This window comes from Leucoraja erinacea, chromosome 3 (assembly GCF_028641065.1).
Source record: "Leucoraja erinacea ecotype New England chromosome 3, Leri_hhj_1, whole genome shotgun sequence".
NCBI lineage: Eukaryota > Metazoa > Chordata > Chondrichthyes > Rajiformes > Rajidae > Leucoraja > Leucoraja erinaceus.
In genome coordinates this window covers 111,827,657-111,846,395 of record NC_073379.1, presented here as the reverse complement: position 1 = coordinate 111,846,395, position 18,739 = coordinate 111,827,657, and the positions used below count along the sequence as shown (strand labels likewise).

Genomic DNA, 18,739 nt, shown 5'->3' with positions numbered 1-18,739 from the left:
CCATTTACAATCAACACTAAGCCAGTGGTAGTAGCAAGAGCAGAAAGCCAGGAGGAAGGACTAACAGGCCCTTCGTCCTCGGAAGCAAATGATAAAACCTCACTCACCATCGTGCACACACTTCATAGCCACATCACATTTCCGCCCGGGCTGGAAGTGACGCTCCCCAATGGCCGCCTTCTCCCTCCCTCCCTCCCTCCCCACAGCCGTAACCACGGCACAAAGTGATGACGTTCCACGCACACCGCTCCCGTCCGCCGTGTACACGTCACCGCCGCTATGACGTGTACACACGCCGTGTGTGTGCTGTGGGGCCCTGGAGTCGGTGTGGAGGTGAGGGAAGGGAGATTGATTCACAGCGAATCTTGGCGGCAAATGCGAACGGCGCCGCCGCTGCTGAGGCTCAGTGCAGCTCCAGGTGACACACAGCATCTTTTGTAGTTTGCCTTTCGAAGTTACAAACTAAAGCTGAACGGTCCCCATAGAGTTTAAGAAGGAACTGCAGATGCTGGAAAATCGAAGGTAGATTAAAGTGTTACATAGGCACATAGACAATAGGTGCAGGAGTAGGCCATTCGGCCCTTCGAGCCTGCACCATTCGCCATTCAATATGATCATGGCTGATCATCCAACTCAGTATCCTGTACCTGCCTTCTCTCCATACCCTCTGATCCCTTTAGCCACAAGGGCCACATCTAACCCCCTCTTAAATATAGCCAATGAACACTGTCTCCAACACTGTCAGAGTGAGGCCAAATGCAAATTGGAGGAACAATACCTCATATTTCACTGGGGCAGCTTACATGGAATGAATATTGATTTATCTAACTGCAAGTAACCCTTGCATTCCCTCTCTCTCTGTCCTTCCCCCACCCTGGTTGTCCTACTAGTTTCACTGTTATCCTGCTTAGTTTCACTTGTCATGTACACTCATAGAAACATAGAAAATAGGTGCAGGAATAGGCCATTCGGCCCTTCGAGCCTGCACCGCCATTCAATATGATCATGGCTGATCATCCAACTCAGTACCCCGTACCTGCCTTCTCTCCATACCCCCTGATCCCTTTAGCTACAAGGGCCACATCTAACTCCCTCTTAAATATAGCCAATGAACTGTGGCCTCAACTACCTTCTGCGGCAGAGAATTCCACAGATTCACCACTCTCTGTGTGAAAAATGTCTTTTGAAGTTACAAACAAAAGCTGAAGGGTCCCCATGGAGTTTAAGAAGGAACTGCAGATGCTGGAAAATCGAAGAGACTAAAGTGCTGGAGAAAACCTCTGAATTTAGAAGGATGAGAGGGAGATCTTATTGAAACGTATTAGATCATTAAGGGTTTGGACACCTATGAGAGAGAAGCGAGTGTCACCAAACTTCTGAATTCTCTGGGGTGGAACCCTCTCCAAGACAGACGTGAAGCTCACCGTTTGACCTGTTTTTACAAAATGTTAAATGGTCAGCTCGACATAGACTACAAGACCAACACCAAACCCAAACCAATTAGGAGCAGACGAGGGCATTCGATCCAATTTGTAATCCCAGCTACCAAGACAGATGTATACACCAATTTGTTCTTCCCCCGCACAATTAAAGCATGGAATAATCTCCACCCAACTATAGTTACCCAACCAGATGCAACTACATTTAAAGTAGCTCTTTCTTCCCAATAACCCTTTCTGGCTTAAGCCCTCCCTTCACCACCTCCAGTTTCAATTCCATTTGGAATATTTTGGAGGACCAAGAACCAAGAACTCAATGGGAGCAGCAGCATCTATGGAGTGAAGGAAATAGGCAACGTTTCGGGATGAAATGTTGCCTATTTCCTTCGCTCCACAGATGCTGCTGCACCCGCTGAGTTTCTCCAGCACTTCTGTCCACCTAGGGTCCCCATAGTGTGTTATTATGGCTGTTTTACCCCCCCACCCCCAGTTTTAGCTTGACATTATATTGAAGGCTTGTACCTCTTTACCTGGAAGATGATGATTAACAGAGTTTGCATTTGCAGAGGGCTTGCACTTTTTATACCAGCAATACTCTTTCCAAATAGAGAATGCCAGTAAATCCACAGTGAAGAAAAATAGGAAGCCATTCATCCCATCACACCTGCCTTGACTCTCCTCTTCCGCAGGCTCGAAGGGCCAAATGGCCTACTCCTGCACCTATTTTCTATGAAACTTTATTGCGATGAAAGCGTGTAATGTGGCACAAGTGTCCAAATGGTGTATATAACTTTAAAACGCCCAATCAACCAATTGCTTGCCTTTTTATCAAATTGTTGCTCCTCTTTGCCAACCTTGCTACACACCTGGAAAGCTTCTACCCTCGTACCTGTTGACTATGCCAGATTTTCTAATGGCGATTATCTTTACTGAGACAGTTTCTGTCCCACTCCCTCGCCTGACATCAGTCTGAAGAAAGGTGAATCTCTGGAACTCTCTGCCACAGAGGGTAGTTGAGGCCAGTTCATTGGCTATATTTAAGAGGGAGTTAGATGTGGCCCTTGTGGCCAAGGGGATCAGAGGGTATGGAGAGAAGGCAGGTACGGGATACTGAGGTGGATGATCAGCCATGATCATATTGAATGGCGGTGCAGACTCGGAGGACCGAAAGGCCTACTCCTGCACCTAAACTATTTCTAATATCTTCAATCAATGTTTTCTGGTTGACTAGTAAACCGTCATTCCCATTCCGGTTTCTCTCCAGAGATGCTGCCTGACCCGCAGGAGTTACTTCAGCATTTTCAAGTCTACCAATATTTATTCAAAATCATGGCTGATCATACTATTTGAATTAATCCTTTAACCTGACGATGTTATACTGGCCAAAATTAAATGTGGCTACATAGGAGAATAAAATGCAATACAAATCACCAAGTATTTTTCCAATAGAAAATTTGAGGCCAATTTCGTACTGAAGTTTAGAAATCACTCTCTTCCCTTTGAACCACGTAATTGGCATTCCGGCCAATGAGAAAATTCGATTTCACAGTTAACTGGGAGCAACATCTTGGGTAGAATGGTGACCAGACTCTATCTCAGTGAATAACATCGGAAATTAAACTATGATTCTTCTGCACAAAATATCTCCAATCAATGTTGGCTGGTTAGCTAGTAACAGGCTTACATTCAGATTTTACAACGGTTTGGACTCCTTATATAATCTAATCATTAAGTCATTGCAATGTTACTTTTAATGTATAGTGGATGACAATCACAATGGTTTGAAAATAACTTTACAAACAAACCTTTAAGAGAAGGGATACATTGTAAATATTTATAAATAATTGAACCAAGGAACCAAACTTCTAGAATTGAAACTACTAACACTTTCCTCTGCCATGTGGAGCTGGTCTTCATCCTCAACAACTTCTCCTTCGACTCCTCCCACTTCCTCCAAATCAAAGGTGTAGCTATGGGCACTCGCATGGGACCCAGCAATTGCCTGCCTCTCTGTAGGAGAGAACTGCAGGTGCTGGCTTAAATCGAAGTTAGACAAAAAATGCTGGAGTAACTCAACCTGAAATATCACCCATTCCTTCTCTCCAGAGATGCTGCCTGTCCCGCTGAGTTACTCCAGCATTTTTTTGTCTATCTTTGTAGGGTACGTTGAACAATCCCTGTTCTAGGCGTACACTGGCCCTATCCCCGAACTCTATCTCCGTTACATTGATGACTGCATCGGTGCTATCTCCTGCACCCATGCAGAACTCATGGACTTCATTATAGTCACCAATTTCCATCCTGCACTCAAATTCAATTGGACCATCTCTGACAACTCCCTCCTCTTTCTTGATCTCACAGTCTCCCGCACAGGAGATAGACTAACGACTGACATCTATTACAAACTATGTAAGAAAGAACTGCAGATGCTGGTTTAAATCGAAGGTCGACTATTGTCTATTGACACAAACTGCTGGAGTAACTCAGCGGGACAGGCAGCATTTCTGGAGAGAAGAATTGGGTCGAGACCCTTCTTCAGATTGATGTCAGGGGAGTGGGCGGGACAGATAGAATGAAGTCGTAGACAGTAAGACTGGGAGAACTGGGAAGGGGGAGGGCATGGAGAGAGGGAAAGCAAGAGCTATTTGAAGTTAGTCTATTACAAACCCACTGACTCCCACCACTATCTCGATTACACTTCTTCCCACCCTCCTCCCTGCAAAGACACTATCCCTTACTCCCAATTCCTCCATGTATGTTGCATCTGTGCCCAAGGTGAGGTGTTCCATACCAGGACGTACATAATAATAATAATAATAACTTTATTTGTTAAGCACCTTAAAAACAACCAAAGCTGACCAAAGTGCTGTACAGAAAAAAGAAAACAAGCAAGACATCATAAAACAGGCAGAACAACAGAACATACAACTAACACGAGGCGCATAAATTACATACAAAAATCCAAACAATAAATTAAAAAAACATAAAATACAAGTACAAACAACGCAGCAAAACCAAGCAAATAAAGTTAATAAACAATTCGACACCTCACTGGTCTACAAAGGCCATGGAGAATAGATATGTCTTCAGGAGTGATTGAGATATACATTATGATATATACATCTGAGATATCATTCTTTAGGGAACAGTAATTGCCCTCTCCATCATAGATGAGGCCCTCACATATGTCTCCTCTATACCCCACAGCTCTGCCCTTGCTCCCCATACCCTTGTCGCAATAGGACAGATTCTTTCCTTTCACCCCATCAGCTATCACATACAACCAGGGTTCGAAATTAACGGTTGCCCGGGTGCCAATGGTGACCTAAAGTCCCTCCGGGCAACCTAAAAGCCGTGCCATTTTGCCCGGCTTGGCAAGCACCCGGGACACCTGTCGTTAACTCTGAGTGGGCCCCCCACTCTATCTCTCTCCGTCACTCTCCGTCTCCGCCCGCCATCTGTGTCCGGGTCTCCGCTCTCCGGCTGCTCCTCATCCGGCCTGCACATCCTCCCCCTGCACATGCGCACAGCCACGGCCAGCACATCATCGGCCACCCTGCACATGTGCAATGCCACGGCAACTGGTCGGCGCCGGGTACTTTCTCCCTCCCTTTGCATTGTGGGTGATCTGGCCGCCATTGCTGTCCGGTTGCCGCCTTGCCGCGACCGCTGAAAACCAACGCAGAATTAGTCCTTGGAGCTGGAGTAACTCACTCGAGTAACTCTTGCTTGGAATTAAAACTGGAGGTGGTGAAGGTTCCACCACCAAACTCCAAACTCTGAATAATAACAGCCTATTGCACTTTATCTGTTTAATTATTGTGTATATATATGGTTTATGGTATATAGACACACTGAACTTTTATCTCCTGTTCTGTATTATGTTTACATATTCTGTTGTGCTGCAACAAGCAAGAATTTCATTGTCCTATCTGGGACACATGACAATAAAATTTTCTTGACTCTTGACTTGGACTTAAGCAAAAAAGGGCTCTTGGGGAAAAAAGAGGTACCTTAAATTTAGTTGCGTCTGGTTGGGTAACTATGATAGGGTGAAGACTATTCCATGCTTCAATTGTGCGGGGGAACTCCATGGAGCAGCCAACATCTCTGCATAGAAGAAATTGGGTGACGTTTTGGGTTGGGACCCTTATTTAGACTCACTCTGGTTTTAGTGTTTTTAGTTTAATTTAAAGATACAGGCTCTTCGGTCCACCGAGTCCATGCCGACCATCGATCACCCGTACACGAGTTCTATCCCACACATTAGCGACGTAAGTCAAGAGTGTTTTATTCTCTCACATCCCAGTTAGAACAATGAAATCCTTACTTGCAGCAGCACAACAGAATATGTAAACATAGTACTCTGTAAACAATGTTATAAACGAGAAAACAAAACTGTATATTTATATTTGAATATAATATATATATATGTGTGTGTGTGTGTGAGTGTATAATATATATACCCACACACACATTGGGATTAATAACGTTCTATCGTATAGTATCGTGTGTGTAGGAAGGAACTGCAGATGCTGGTTTAAACTGAAGATAGACACAAAAAGCTGGAGTAACTTCAGACAGAATCTATGGACAAAAGGAAAATATTACGTTTTGGGTTGGGTCTGAAAAAGGTTCCTACACTCCTTTTGAATGTGGAAGGAAACAAGCACCTGGAGAAAACCCATGCGATCAAAGGGAAAAGGAGCAAACACCATACAGTTATAGGCCCCCCTCGGTCATGACTGACCATAGGTGATGCATCATAGTTTGTCGGATGCAAGCCTGGGCGAAAATACAGTCTGCACCCATACAGACAGCACCCATATTCAGGATCAATTCCTGGTCTCTGGTACTTTTAGGCAGCAAGTTTATGGCCAATGTACTGCCCAATATTCTTGAACTGAATTAAAACATACAGTAGCTGTAAAGGGGGACATAGCGTCACTTAGAGATTTAAGACTGAAAATGAATAGTATCTTATTTTTAGAAACCAGTTATCAACGTATAATGTTTTGTGTGTTGGTAAACAAAATATATTGGCACAGCTGATAGACTTGCTGCCTCACATGCCAGAGATCTGTGTTCGATCCTGTCCTCGGGCACTGTCTATGTTGAATTTGCACATGCTCCCTGCAAGCGTGTGGGTTTCATAGAAACATAGAAAATAGGTGCAGGAGTAGGCCATTCGGCCCTTCGAGCCTGCACCGCCATTCGATATGATCATGGCTGATCATCCAACTCGGTATCCCATCCCTGCCTTCTCTCCATACCCCCTGATCCCTTTAGCCACAAGGCCCACATCTAACTCCCTCTTAAATATAGCTAATGAACTGGCCTCCCATATCCCAAAGATGAATTGGCAGAACGGGTAGACAAAAATGCTGGAGAAACTCAGCAGGTGAGGCATCATCTATGGAGCGAAGGAAATAGGCAACGTTTCGGGTCGAGACCCTTCTTCAGACTGATGTGAGGTTGGGGGAGGCGGGAAGAAGAAACGATGAGGCGGGAACAGTGGGCTGAGGGAGAGCTGGGAAGGGGAGGAGAAAGCAGGGACTACCTGAAATTGGAGAAGACAATGTTCATTCCGCTGGGGCGTAAACTTCCCAAGCGAAATATGAGGTGCTGCTTCTCCAATTTATGGTGGGCCTCACTCTAGCCATGGAGGAGGCCCAGGACAGAAAGGTCGGATTCGGAATGGGAGGGGGAGTTGAAGTGCTGAGCCACCGGGAGATCAGGTTGGTTATTGCGAACTGAGTGGAGGTGTTGTGCGAAGCGATCGCCAAGCCTGTGCTTGGTCTCACCGAGGTTGATCATACGCTGAATAATCCAACCACATTTTTGTTTGGAAGTGGAAAGAAATAATAGAAATTGATTTCATTGCAACGTGTAAAAAGAGTTGAGATACTGTATTATAATTTTGCTGCATGTCATTGTGATATATATCATGTCTTGATTGGTGAATATGTTTAGTTTGCGACTTTATTTGAAGCAGAAATAATATGTGAATGCTTCATTGACCATAATTTTGACTGGTAACTACGCACTTCGACCGAGCACATTATCGCACGCGTCACGCAAGCCGTCTTAAATGACCACCTAAACTGTAATTTGGCAACCTAAAAAGCTGCCTAGGTTGCCCGGCTGGAAACAGAGAAAAAAAGTTAAGTGAGAGCCCTGACAACACATAATCCTCTAACATTTTCGCCACCTTCAATGGGATCCCACCACTCGTCACATCTTTCCATCTCCACCCCTTTCTGCAGAGACTGTTCCCTCCGCAACTCCCTGGTTAACTCATCCCTTCCCACCCAAACAAACCCCTCCCCAGGTACCTTCCCCTGCAACCACAGAAGATGTAATACCTGTCCCTGTACCTCGCCCCTCGACTATGTCCGGGGACCACGACAGTCCTTTCAGGTTAGGCAGAGATTCACTTGCACCTCCTCCAACCTCATCTCCTGAATCCATTGTTCAAGATATGGACTCTTATATATTGGGCGATCTATACCAGGCGATCGTTGCGCTGAACACCTTCGCTCAGTCCTCCTGGACCTATCTGATCTCCCGGTTGCCAAATACTTTATTTCCCCTTCCCATTCCCACTTGTCCTTTCTGTCCTAGGCGTTCTCCATTGTCGTAGTGAGGCTAAATGCAAATTGGAAGAACAGCATCTCATATTTCGCTTGGTCAGTTTGCAACCGAATGGCATGAATCTTGATTTCTCTAACTCCAAGTAACCCTTGCATTCTCAATCTCTCCATCCCTACCCCACTCAAGTCACACCTACTTCTCATTCTCACCTAGCAAACAGTTAACAATGGCCTGTTTCCTTTATCATTGTTACTTTTGTGCATATCCTTCATTCATTTGTTCTATATCTCTCCACATCTTCGTCTATGTCTCGTTCCCTTTCCACTGGCTTCAGTCTGAAGAAGGGTCTCAACCCAAAACACCACCCATTCCTTCTCTCCATGGATGCTGCCTGTCCTGCTCAGTTACTCCAGCATTTTGTGTCTACTAAAATAAGCCAGTTCTTACGTCATCAACCTGTAATGTTAACTCTTTTTTTGCCCTCTGCAATACCTGCTTTACTGGGTATTTACTGTATTTTCTCTTTGTATGTCAGACTTGCAGCAACTGTATATCACATAATTTGAGTAGTATCTTTCTCTTTTCTGTGACCTCAATTATTACATTCCTTTTATATCTCCTTGAGACAGCTCAGTAGTGGTTAACAAATCTTCACCTCAGACTTAGTTGGTACCGCCACCTTTTGTATCACTCATGTTTTTGTTTGTTTACTAAATATTTGAAAATGTTATCCACCATATTGAATGACAAAATGTTGCATTACTATTTGTAATATGAGTGTTATTAAGGAGCAAAGAGGTCCTTCTGCAGTTATACAGAGCCCTAGTGAGACCACACCTGGAGTATTGTGTGCAGTTCTGGTCTCCAAATTTGAGGAAGGACATTCTTGCTATTGAGGGAGTGGAGCGTAGGTTTACAAGGATAATTCCCGGGATGGCGGGACTGTCATATGCTGAGAGAATGGAGCGGCTGGGCTTGTATACTCTTGAATTTAGAAGGATGAGAGGGTATCTTATTGAAACATATAAGATTATTAAGGGTTTGGACGCGCTAGAGGCAGGAAACATGTCCCCGATGTTGGGGGAGGCCAGAACCAGGGGTTACAGTTTTAGAATAAGGGGTAAGCCATTTAAAACGAAATTGAGGAAACACTTTTTCACACAGAGAGTTGTGAATCTGTGGAATTCTCTGCCTCAGAGGGCATTGGAGGCCAATTCTCTGTATACTTTCAATAAAATATGAAACATTTTAAATGTTGATCAATTGCACATGAAAGCTACTTTTATTTAGTTAAAAGACCATTTAAATGTGTAGATATTATTTAATTTTGAAATCCTTTTACAATTAGGATTTTTGCAAAACACTGTGATCTCTCCTGAAAATACAGTGTGGAGCTGTCCAATATCGCACTGCACAAAAAAAGTATCAGTTTAAGGCGATTTTGTTGATAAATTGTTGCAGACATCAAGCATTAATTCTTTAGTGTTCTTACCAATGACCTGGAGAACACTGACTGGCTTCACAAGAGGCCAGCTGCTGTTGGCAGCGAAGTGGCCTCCACTGAGAAGCAGGCAAGTAACGTTATATAGTTACTGCACAGGAAGGAAATAAAGTGCAGTGATTTCAAAAGAGCAATCAGATCTTGGCAATTAAGGATTTGGGTGCAGAGCAGTTTAACCTTTCATAGTTAATGATATCATTTGACTCTCTCTTGACTTATTGTGCTGTAACCTCCTGTGAATATTGATTAATTTCAATTTCCTTTCAAATTTCCATCTCTTCTTCTCGGACAGTCCTTTGGCATTGTTTCCACTGCAGTTCTCTTCCCAGCTGTATCAGGCAACTGAACAATCCCCTCATCAGCTGCTAGAGTGTGGTCCTGACCTCCCATCTACCCCATTGAACTAACTTTGAGGCTTCAATGTTATATCTTTGCACTAAATGTTGTACCCTTTATCTGTGCACTGTGGATGCCTTGATTGTATTCATGTATGGCCCTTTCTTTGACTGGATAGCACACAAACAAAAGCTTTACACTCAGGCATGTGTCATCAGGGTAGGTAAGGAAGGCAGTGTCTACCCTGAATAATATTATAAAATGGTAATTATTAAATATAAATAGTAAAGGCACGGGGAGAATTATGCTTACCTAAGAGATCGACCTCTTAGTTAGACAAAATTCTCCCGTGCCTTTCATCCACAGTACATTTAATACGTGGAAGTATGTGCTACTCACGTGCCGTCTACGCTGCTTCAAGCCATCAGTGGCAACGGTCTATAAAGGCAGCTGAAATTCTGCCTTCACACCGTGGACTGCGTGCATGTGCTACGCAGCGCACTGCGCTTGTGCACCAGCCTACTGCGCATGCTTAGCGCAAGTTTCTTGGCGGGTTTTTCAAAGATGGATACTGAGTTTCTCTGAGCAATCTTATGAGGAAAAGACCAAAATAATTAAAAATGGCAGACCAACGCCAGAACTTAAAGAACTTCAACAGCGCAAAGGAACAAAAATAATTAAAACATTTAAACAGCTTGTTACAACAGGAAAGAGTGGCTATGCGGTTGTATTTCAACAAATAGAATGTGGTACGTAAATTTCTTTGAGCTATGTGTTTTTAAATACTTTACAATTCAATTCAATTTATTTGTCATTTGGACCCCTTGAGGTCCAAACGAAATGACGTTTCTGCAGCCATACATTACAAACAAATAGACCCAAGACGCAACATAATTTATATAAACATCCATCACATTGCTGTGATGGAAGGCCAAATAAACTTATCTCTCCCCTGCACTCCCCCCCCCCCCCCCGGATGTCAGAGTCAAAGTCAAAGCCCCCGGCTGGCGATGGCGATTGTCCCGCGGCCATTAAAGCCACGCCGGGTGATGCAAGGTCGCACACCGGGTTCTTGATGTTAGAGCCCCGGCGTGCGCTCGCAGAGTCCCGCGGCCATTCCAAGCCGCGCGGGGCGGTGCTGTAAGGCCCCGCTCCAGGAGCTCTTCAACCCCGCAACTCGGGCGGGAGAAGTCGCTGTTGCAGGAGCCCTGAAAAGCGGTCTCCCTCCAGGGACCCGCGGGATCCTGGTGCCCGCCGTCCGCCAGACCCGCAGTTGCAGCCTCCGAATCTCCGGAGGTCGGGCCGCCGCAGCAGCAGCGCTCCACCACCGCTCCACCCGCTCTGGACTCGGCCAGCTCCGCGACGGTGAGGTGAGTGGTCGGCACATGAGCCCCCGGTCTTCCTGTTGGAGGCCGCTCCTCGTTGCAGCCCCAACGACAACGGAGACCCGACAAAGAAAAGGTCGGGTCTCCCGTGCAGGGAGAGATTAAAAGTTACCCCCTCCCTCCCACCCCCCCCCCCCCCCCCCCCACACACACATCCCAACATAAAATAACAAAAACTACATAAAAACATAGACAGAAAATAATAAAAACGCAGACGGGCTGCAGAGGCCGCTGCTGACGAGAGTCGCGCCGCCTACTGGAACAAGACAAATTACTTTTAAAAAGTTGACTGACAAATTACTTTATAAAAGTCGAGAGAACAATCTGCGCATGCGCGGTTTTCAAGATTTTTTTTAAAAAGCCGATTGACCAAAGATACTGACTGCCCACAGACAGTGTACTGTGTTACATTAAAAACTGCATGGACACGGTCACAGTGGACAACCGCATCCGGGTCTACCCCAACCAGAAGCCCTGGATGACCCGGGAGGTCCAGCGGCTGTTGAAAGAGAGGAACACCGCTTTTAGGTCTGGCGATAGGGCTTTATACAGCACGGCCCGAGCTAACCTGAAGAGAGGCATCAGAGAGGCCAAATCAAACTACAGGAGGAAGATAGAGGACCACCTGGACAGTAACAACAGCAGGCAGGTGTGGCAGGGGGTCCAGTATCTCACCAACTATAAGACCAACCTTGGAGCTGTTGAAGGTGACGCCTCGCTGGCAGAGGAGCTGAACCACTTATTTGCTCGCTTTGAAGTGGAGCTACCAGAGACAGCCACATCACAGCACATGGTCCACAGCAGCCTAACCCTCAAGATAGAGGAGCATGAGGTGAGGCGCACTCTGCGGGCCATCAATCCAAGGAAGGCTACTGGACCTGACGGCGTCTCTGGACGCGTGCTGAAGGACTGCGCAGACCAGCTGGCTGGAGTCTTTACAAGGATTTTTAACCAGTCTCTGGCCCAGTCCACTGTCCCACCCTGTCTGAAGTCCTCCACCATAGTCCCCTTGCCCAAAAAAACCAACATCTCCAGCCTCAACGACTACCGGCCAGTCGCACTCACACCAGTGGTGATGAAGTGTTTTGAAAAACTGGTCCGGGGTCATATCACATCACTTCTGCCCCGAAGCTTTGACCCCCACCAGTTTGCGTACAGAGCAAATAGATCTACAGAGGACGCTGTAGCCACAGCTCTCCATGCTGCACTGTCTCACCTGGAGCAGCAGGGGAGCTACGTGCGGATGCTCTTTGTGGACTACAGCTCTGCTTTTAATACCATCCTTCCCCACAAACTGGTGGACAAACTGGGGGACTTGGGACTTCCACACTCCACCTGCACGTGGATAAATAGCTTCCTGTCGGGTCGCAGCCAGAGAGTCAGAGTGGGCCATCATACATCCACGGCCCTCAGCCTCAGTACCGGCTCTCCACAGGGCTGCGTACTGAGCCCCCTTCTCTACACCATCTACACACATGACTGCACCCCCGCCCACCACAGCAACACCATTGTCAAATTTGCGGATGACACTACGGTGGTGGGACTCATCTCCGGGGGGGACGAGTACGCCTACCGGGATGAGGTGGAGCAGCTGACAGTGTGGTGTGAAGAAAATAACCTGCTCCTCAACACCTTAAAGACAAAGGAAGTAATAATAGATTTCAGGAAGAATAAAACGGACATGGTACCATTGACTATCAGAGGGGACTGTGTAGAGAGGGTGGCGGATTTCCGCTTCCTGGGAATCCATATTGAGGAGGACCTGACGTGGAGCGTGAACACCACTGCGCTGCTGAAAAAGGTCCAGCAGAGACTGCACTTCCTGAGGGTGCTCAGGAAGAATAACATCACTCAGAGACTGCTGCTGTCCTTTTATCGGTGCTCCATTGAGAGCATACTAACATACTGTGTATGCGTGTGGTACACCAGCTGCACAGCGGCTCAGAGGAAAGCGCTCCAGAGGGCCATTGACAATGCCCAGAGGATTGTCGGCTGCCCTCTCCTTACCTTGGAGGACTTACACAGTTCCCGCTGCACCAATAAATCCCAGAATATCATAAAGGACATTTCCCACCCCGGACACTCCCTGTTTGAACTGTTGCCGTCAGGCAGACGGTACAGATCTACAAGGACAAGGACAAATAGACTAAAAAACAGTTTTTACCCCACTGCTATAAAGGCACTAAATATAGCCGCCAAGGAACGCAGGGGCGATACAGACTAAGGGACTGTGGTACACTGTGAAATCGACAGAAGGATGGAGGGTTGGGTGTGTATGCGTGCTGTGTTCGTGATATTTATTTAGTTGTTTATTCTTTATTATTTTACCGTGTATGTATCGTTAGCTTTTAGAAATGTTTGAATGCTGCACTGACTGGCTGACATTTTAAATTTTGTTGTACATGGTTCATGTTACAATGACAATAAAGAAACTATTCTATTCTATTCTACCCTGACTAATTACTCACGGCACGTGCCTGTTTACACTGTACCTCAGTACCCATGACAATAATAAACTAAACTAGGTGGCTGATGCTGTCAGGGGGCTCGTCGTAAAGTACTTGTTTGGAAAGTTTTACACAGAGAGTTGCTGATGCCTGAGTGGGTGGTGGAGGCAGGTAGGATAGTGGCATTTAAGAAGCTATAACATAAGGATATGGAGGGATATGCAGGGAGAGGAGATTTGGCTACTGTGCCATGTTGAGAAATATTAAGATGGAGTACAGGAAGGAGATCGATAAACTTGTGTCCTGGTGTAACCTTGTGTCCTAGCTGGCACTAAACGTTATTCCCTTATCATGTATCTATACACTGTAAATGGCTCGATTGTAATCATGTATTGTCTTTCTGCTGACTGGTTAGCACACAACAAAAGCTTTTCACTGTGCCTCAGTGCACGTGACAATAATCTAAACTGAGCCTGAAGGACCTGCTCCTGTGCTGTACTGTTCCATGTTCTCTGTTCAACTCATTGAGTCCCATACATGCTGTACTATTCAATGAAATCATGGATTATCTTTGACTTAAGACTTAAGGCTGGCTGGACTATGGTGCCTTCCTCACCTTGGTGCCATTTATGTTATGTTGTGTTGTGGACTTTCTGTGTTTGTGCTTTTTTTTAATTCAATTTCAATTTTATTTTTAATATGTTTTATTATTTATTTATTATTTATTTTATTTTTTTGTGATTTTTTTTTATGATACTGCCTGTAAGGGAAATTCATTTTGTTGTCTCAAATTGAGACAATGACAATAAATTTGAATACAATACAATACAATACAATTAAGTGCCATTTTCCTGCATTGGATCCAAATCTCTTGACTCCATTAATATCCACAAATCAGTGGATGTCTAATTTAAATATACTCAAGCTTGTAGCTGAGTCTTCACTGCCATCTTGGGTGGGGTGAATTCCAAAGATACATTACCCTCTGGAAGAAAAATAACTTTCTACCTGAATCCTGAAAGACAAACGACTTTCTTGTTGTCAAAGTGATTCAAGTTCTGGATGCAAGTGGGGCAGACACTATTGTTCCCTAGAGGAGCTGTCCCACTGCGGCGACCTAATCCGTGTGTTCTGGCGAGTTTGCCCTCGACTCGTACTCGCAGCATGGTCAACACGAGGTCCTAGGAGGTCTTTGTAACTCTCCTTCATGCTCGAGAATAGTCCTGCGCACTGGAGGCCTCAGCTAGGTCGCGGCGTATTTATCAACATGTTGAAAAATGCCCGCGAGTAACAAAAGGGTCGTCATGGAAAAAATCTATACTTTTTTTACTTGTAGGTTTAGTCGAAATAGGTCATAGTAGGTCGGCATGTTATTCATAGGTAATCGAGGGTAGTCTAAGATAGTCGTAGATAGTCTTTTTATTATTATTATTTTTTATTTTTTTTATTTTTATTAAATATTTTTATTATTTTATACAATTTTTTAACAAAACAGAACAAAACAGAAAAGAGAAAGAAAATAAAGCAACAAAAAAAACAAAAACAAAACAAAGCCGCCAGACAACAGTATTGGTACAATCCACATGGTGCTACACAGTCAGGCATTGCAAGAGCAGAAGTAAAGGTCACAGGACTACATCACTGCAGATAATATGAAATTATGAAATTATTGGTCTTTGAGATGGTTGATAAATGGTCCCCAAACACTTAAAAAGTTGTTTGGTACCTTGGAGTTGTAGAAGCGTATCCTTTCCATCTGTATGATTATTATCATTTCATTGAGCCATTTTTCCAAGCAAGGGGGTGTGGATGATTTCCAGTCTGTTAGGATCATTTTCTTGGCTGCCACCATACCAAGCATCAGTGCTTGTTGTTCTTCAGACGTGAAGTACAAAGCAGTCTCTGAGCATCCAAAAAGTGCCAGTTCTGGATCAGGGAGAATATCTTTTCCATAGATATCTTTGTCGTAGATAGTCTTTAACATAGTCGAAGTCCAAGGGAGGTCGAAGGTGGTCTTCTACATAGTCGAAGGAGGTCTTCAATATGACACTTTTTCAAATTCTCCTAAACTCTTCTAAACTCGCCAATCAGATCGCCGCAGTGGGACAGCCCCTTTATCATTTCCAATAATCGGCACAGTTTCCACGTGGTCGTTATGATGTTGGAACTTGAGGACAGTGATAAAGGTCGTGTATTTTTTTTAATTGAAACCATTAGTTAAGCAGTAACACACACTCCTAAGATAATGTGAATGCACTTTGGACCATTACAAAGATTTAGCAGGTTACACAGAAAAGCTGGAGAAACTCAGCGGGTGCAGCAGCATCTATGGAGCGAAGGAAATAGGCAACGTTTCGGGCCGAAACCACAAAGATTTAGCAATTTGATTAATTAGATCAGGAAATTTGCAATTTGTCAAAGGTGTCCATGATTCAGTTAAACTGACAGATGCTGTAAACTGAATTTTATGACTACATTTTCTCAAATCCATTTGTGCGAATAAAGAGCTCAAGTGAATTCAATCTTTATCAACTGCAAGGGAGCAAAGTACCTTTGGAGATTTACCAAGAAAGTTGTAGAGCAGGGATCAGCGACCTTGTTCTGCTTAGGGGCCTATGCCTGTGAGCGGATGGCAGGCCACCACTAAAGTCCATAGTTAATAAATGGAGGTAATAATAATACATACTAACTAAATTAATAATTAGTAATAATATATACTAATAATACATTAATTAGTAATAATAGATACTAATAATACATACTAAATGGAATGTAATTACGGCGGCAGGCGCGGGCACACCGCGACGCCCTGTGTCTCCCTTTCAAGGGAGATGCTAAAAATGCATTTCGTTGTCTCTGTACTGTACACTGACAATGACAATAAATTGAATCATTTCATTTCATTTCATTTCATAACTAGTGTGACACTTAGTGTTTTTCGCATTAGTTTTCATGTGTTTTTCAATTAGTTTTCTGCAGTTCCCAGATCCCTCGCATCCCCGGAACTGGCTGCAGTTCCCAGATTCCTCCAGTCCCCGGAACTGGCTGCAGTTCCCAGATCCCTCGAGTCCCCGGAACTGGCTGCAGTTCCCAGATCCCCCGAGTCCCCGGGACTAGCTGCAATTCCCAGGTCGCCTGCGAGCCCCAGGACTGGCTGTAGCGCCCAGGTCGTGAAAACGAATTGAAAACAAAACGCCTGCGGGCTGGATGATTTTGGGTTATGGGCCGTAGGTTGCCGAGCCCTGTTGTAGAGACAAATTTACTTGTGGGTAGACATGGCACAAATAATACTGTAGGTGTTTTTGAGCGTATCAATGTTGATTGCTTTCTTAAATGAGATATAAACAGAATATGCTGGAAATCACATTATTTTGCCTTTTTTAATTGTGTGGAGGGATTAGAAGGAAGTATCTAAACTATGAACAAGCATTCAGCCTTGAATATAAAGACAATTAATATTTATTTTATTGAAGTAGGAGTTTGTATTTTGAAAGGCAATATGTATCCATTATCCTATCTTGCTCATCTTGTCTTCCAAGCACTTTTATGATTCCTTTTTTTTAAATATAGATTCTCAATGTAGACAATATGATGAAAATGTTGTCTCCATACAAACAAAGCATGTTAGAACTACTTTGATTTTAGAGAATACTAAAAGTGAGTAAGGTTCAGGAGGTAAAGATAATACTGATAGGTTTCCAATGATTCAGCATATTGCTTATTTCAATATTCCCAATACTGTCCATTAGCAGACCTCCCAGTCCAGCTTCTGGCCTGCATTGGCCAAAATTACAGATGACATCTTGTTCAGTTAAAGCTTTACAAAATCCGTCATCCTTCTGGCCCTTGTTATTGACATCAGTTTGTTTTATTGTTTGCATATTTTTAAACAATTCTTCACTGATTGGAGATTTTATTTCACTTTTTTAATTCCACATCCACTGAATATTCTTCATGATCATATGTTCATATCAATTAAATGTAACATTTCAGAGAAATAATATTTCAGAGAATATAATGTTATTTTAGAAAGAATCCGGATGACAATTTGAAAACAAAGAATGGTAGCAGATGTGGAGAAAGGCTTGCTTGGGATTGTTGGCTTCTGTTGAAGAGGGAGCAAGCAGAAGACTTGGTTTTGGAATTTCTATCACTGGCTAGAAACCTTGATATAAACCTTGATATAAGGGAAAACAATGTTCCTATGGCTAGCATCTTGAAAGTCATGGAATTGCAACTCCAAGTGGTGCAACAGTAGAGTTGCTGCCTTACAGCGCTTGCAGCACCAGAGAGTGTATGCAGGATAGTGTTAATGAGCGGGGATCGCTGGTCGGCACGGACCCGTTGGGCTGAAGGGCCTGTTTCCGTGCTGTGTATCTCTGAATTGTGATAAAGTGAATGTTTTCTCAACTTGTAATATTGTAATGCAAGCAAAGGTATTCTATTTTCAGACTGGGGGAAGCAAATAGTTCAATTCAGCTCGGTAACATATACAAACAATACTTTCTTTGTTATTTGTTATTTCTGATTTTGAAATTCATCTTGAGGTTAGCTATGTTGAAGTGTGGAATTCTCAAGAGAACTTGCTAGCCCAATGCTGCCTGAATTGTACTGCCACACTGCCACTTGAAACATGACTCCAGTATATCTGTTTCTGTGGAAAAGCTGAGATGTAGCTAAATAAGATGTTTATGGTCAGGCAGGGAGAAAATAAATGTCATGTGAGAATGGGGTTGGGTTTGTCCCAACATATTTCATAGTTTTCACAAATGAGGCAGTTCTCAATGACTATGACATAAAAGGGCAGTTTGTTTGTGTCTACTGAATGAGCTGGGAGGCCACCCATTTAGAAGAGGACAGGAGAATAATGCCCAATCACACATCTGTGACCGGTTATTAGTTTACAGAGAAATATAAGTATTGCCCACTTGAAAGAACCTGGGTTGTTTTTAAGTTTTGGCTGAATGGTTGGCAAGTGGGAAGAATAAAACCTATGACTCATTTGACATGGACAAAAAATTACAAGTTGTATGATAG

General features: G+C 44.0%; 2 protein-coding genes across 4 annotated transcripts in view; one reads left to right on the top strand and one right to left on the bottom strand.

Moving 5' to 3' along the window:
- Positions 1–231, bottom strand: part of tmem167a (transmembrane protein 167A) — a 34,333-nt gene extending 34,102 nt beyond the window's left edge. Inside the window, exon 1 of the mRNA XM_055633396.1 lies at positions 108–231. Coding sequence (XP_055489371.1) covers positions 108–110 — 3 coding nt within the window. The 5' untranslated portion in view covers positions 111–231. The remainder of the gene's footprint in view (positions 1–107) is intronic.
- xrcc4 (X-ray repair complementing defective repair in Chinese hamster cells 4) overlaps positions 195–18,739 on the top strand; it is a 417,291-nt gene continuing 398,746 nt past the window's right edge. Inside the window, exon 1 of one of the 3 annotated variants that reach the window (XM_055633394.1) lies at positions 195–333. In XM_055633394.1, coding sequence (XP_055489369.1) covers positions 228–333 — 106 coding nt within the window. In that variant the 5' untranslated portion in view covers positions 195–227. Of the gene's footprint in view, positions 523–18,739 lie in introns of all 3 variants that reach the window. The other 2 variants (XM_055633392.1, XM_055633395.1) reach the window with 2 other exon arrangements.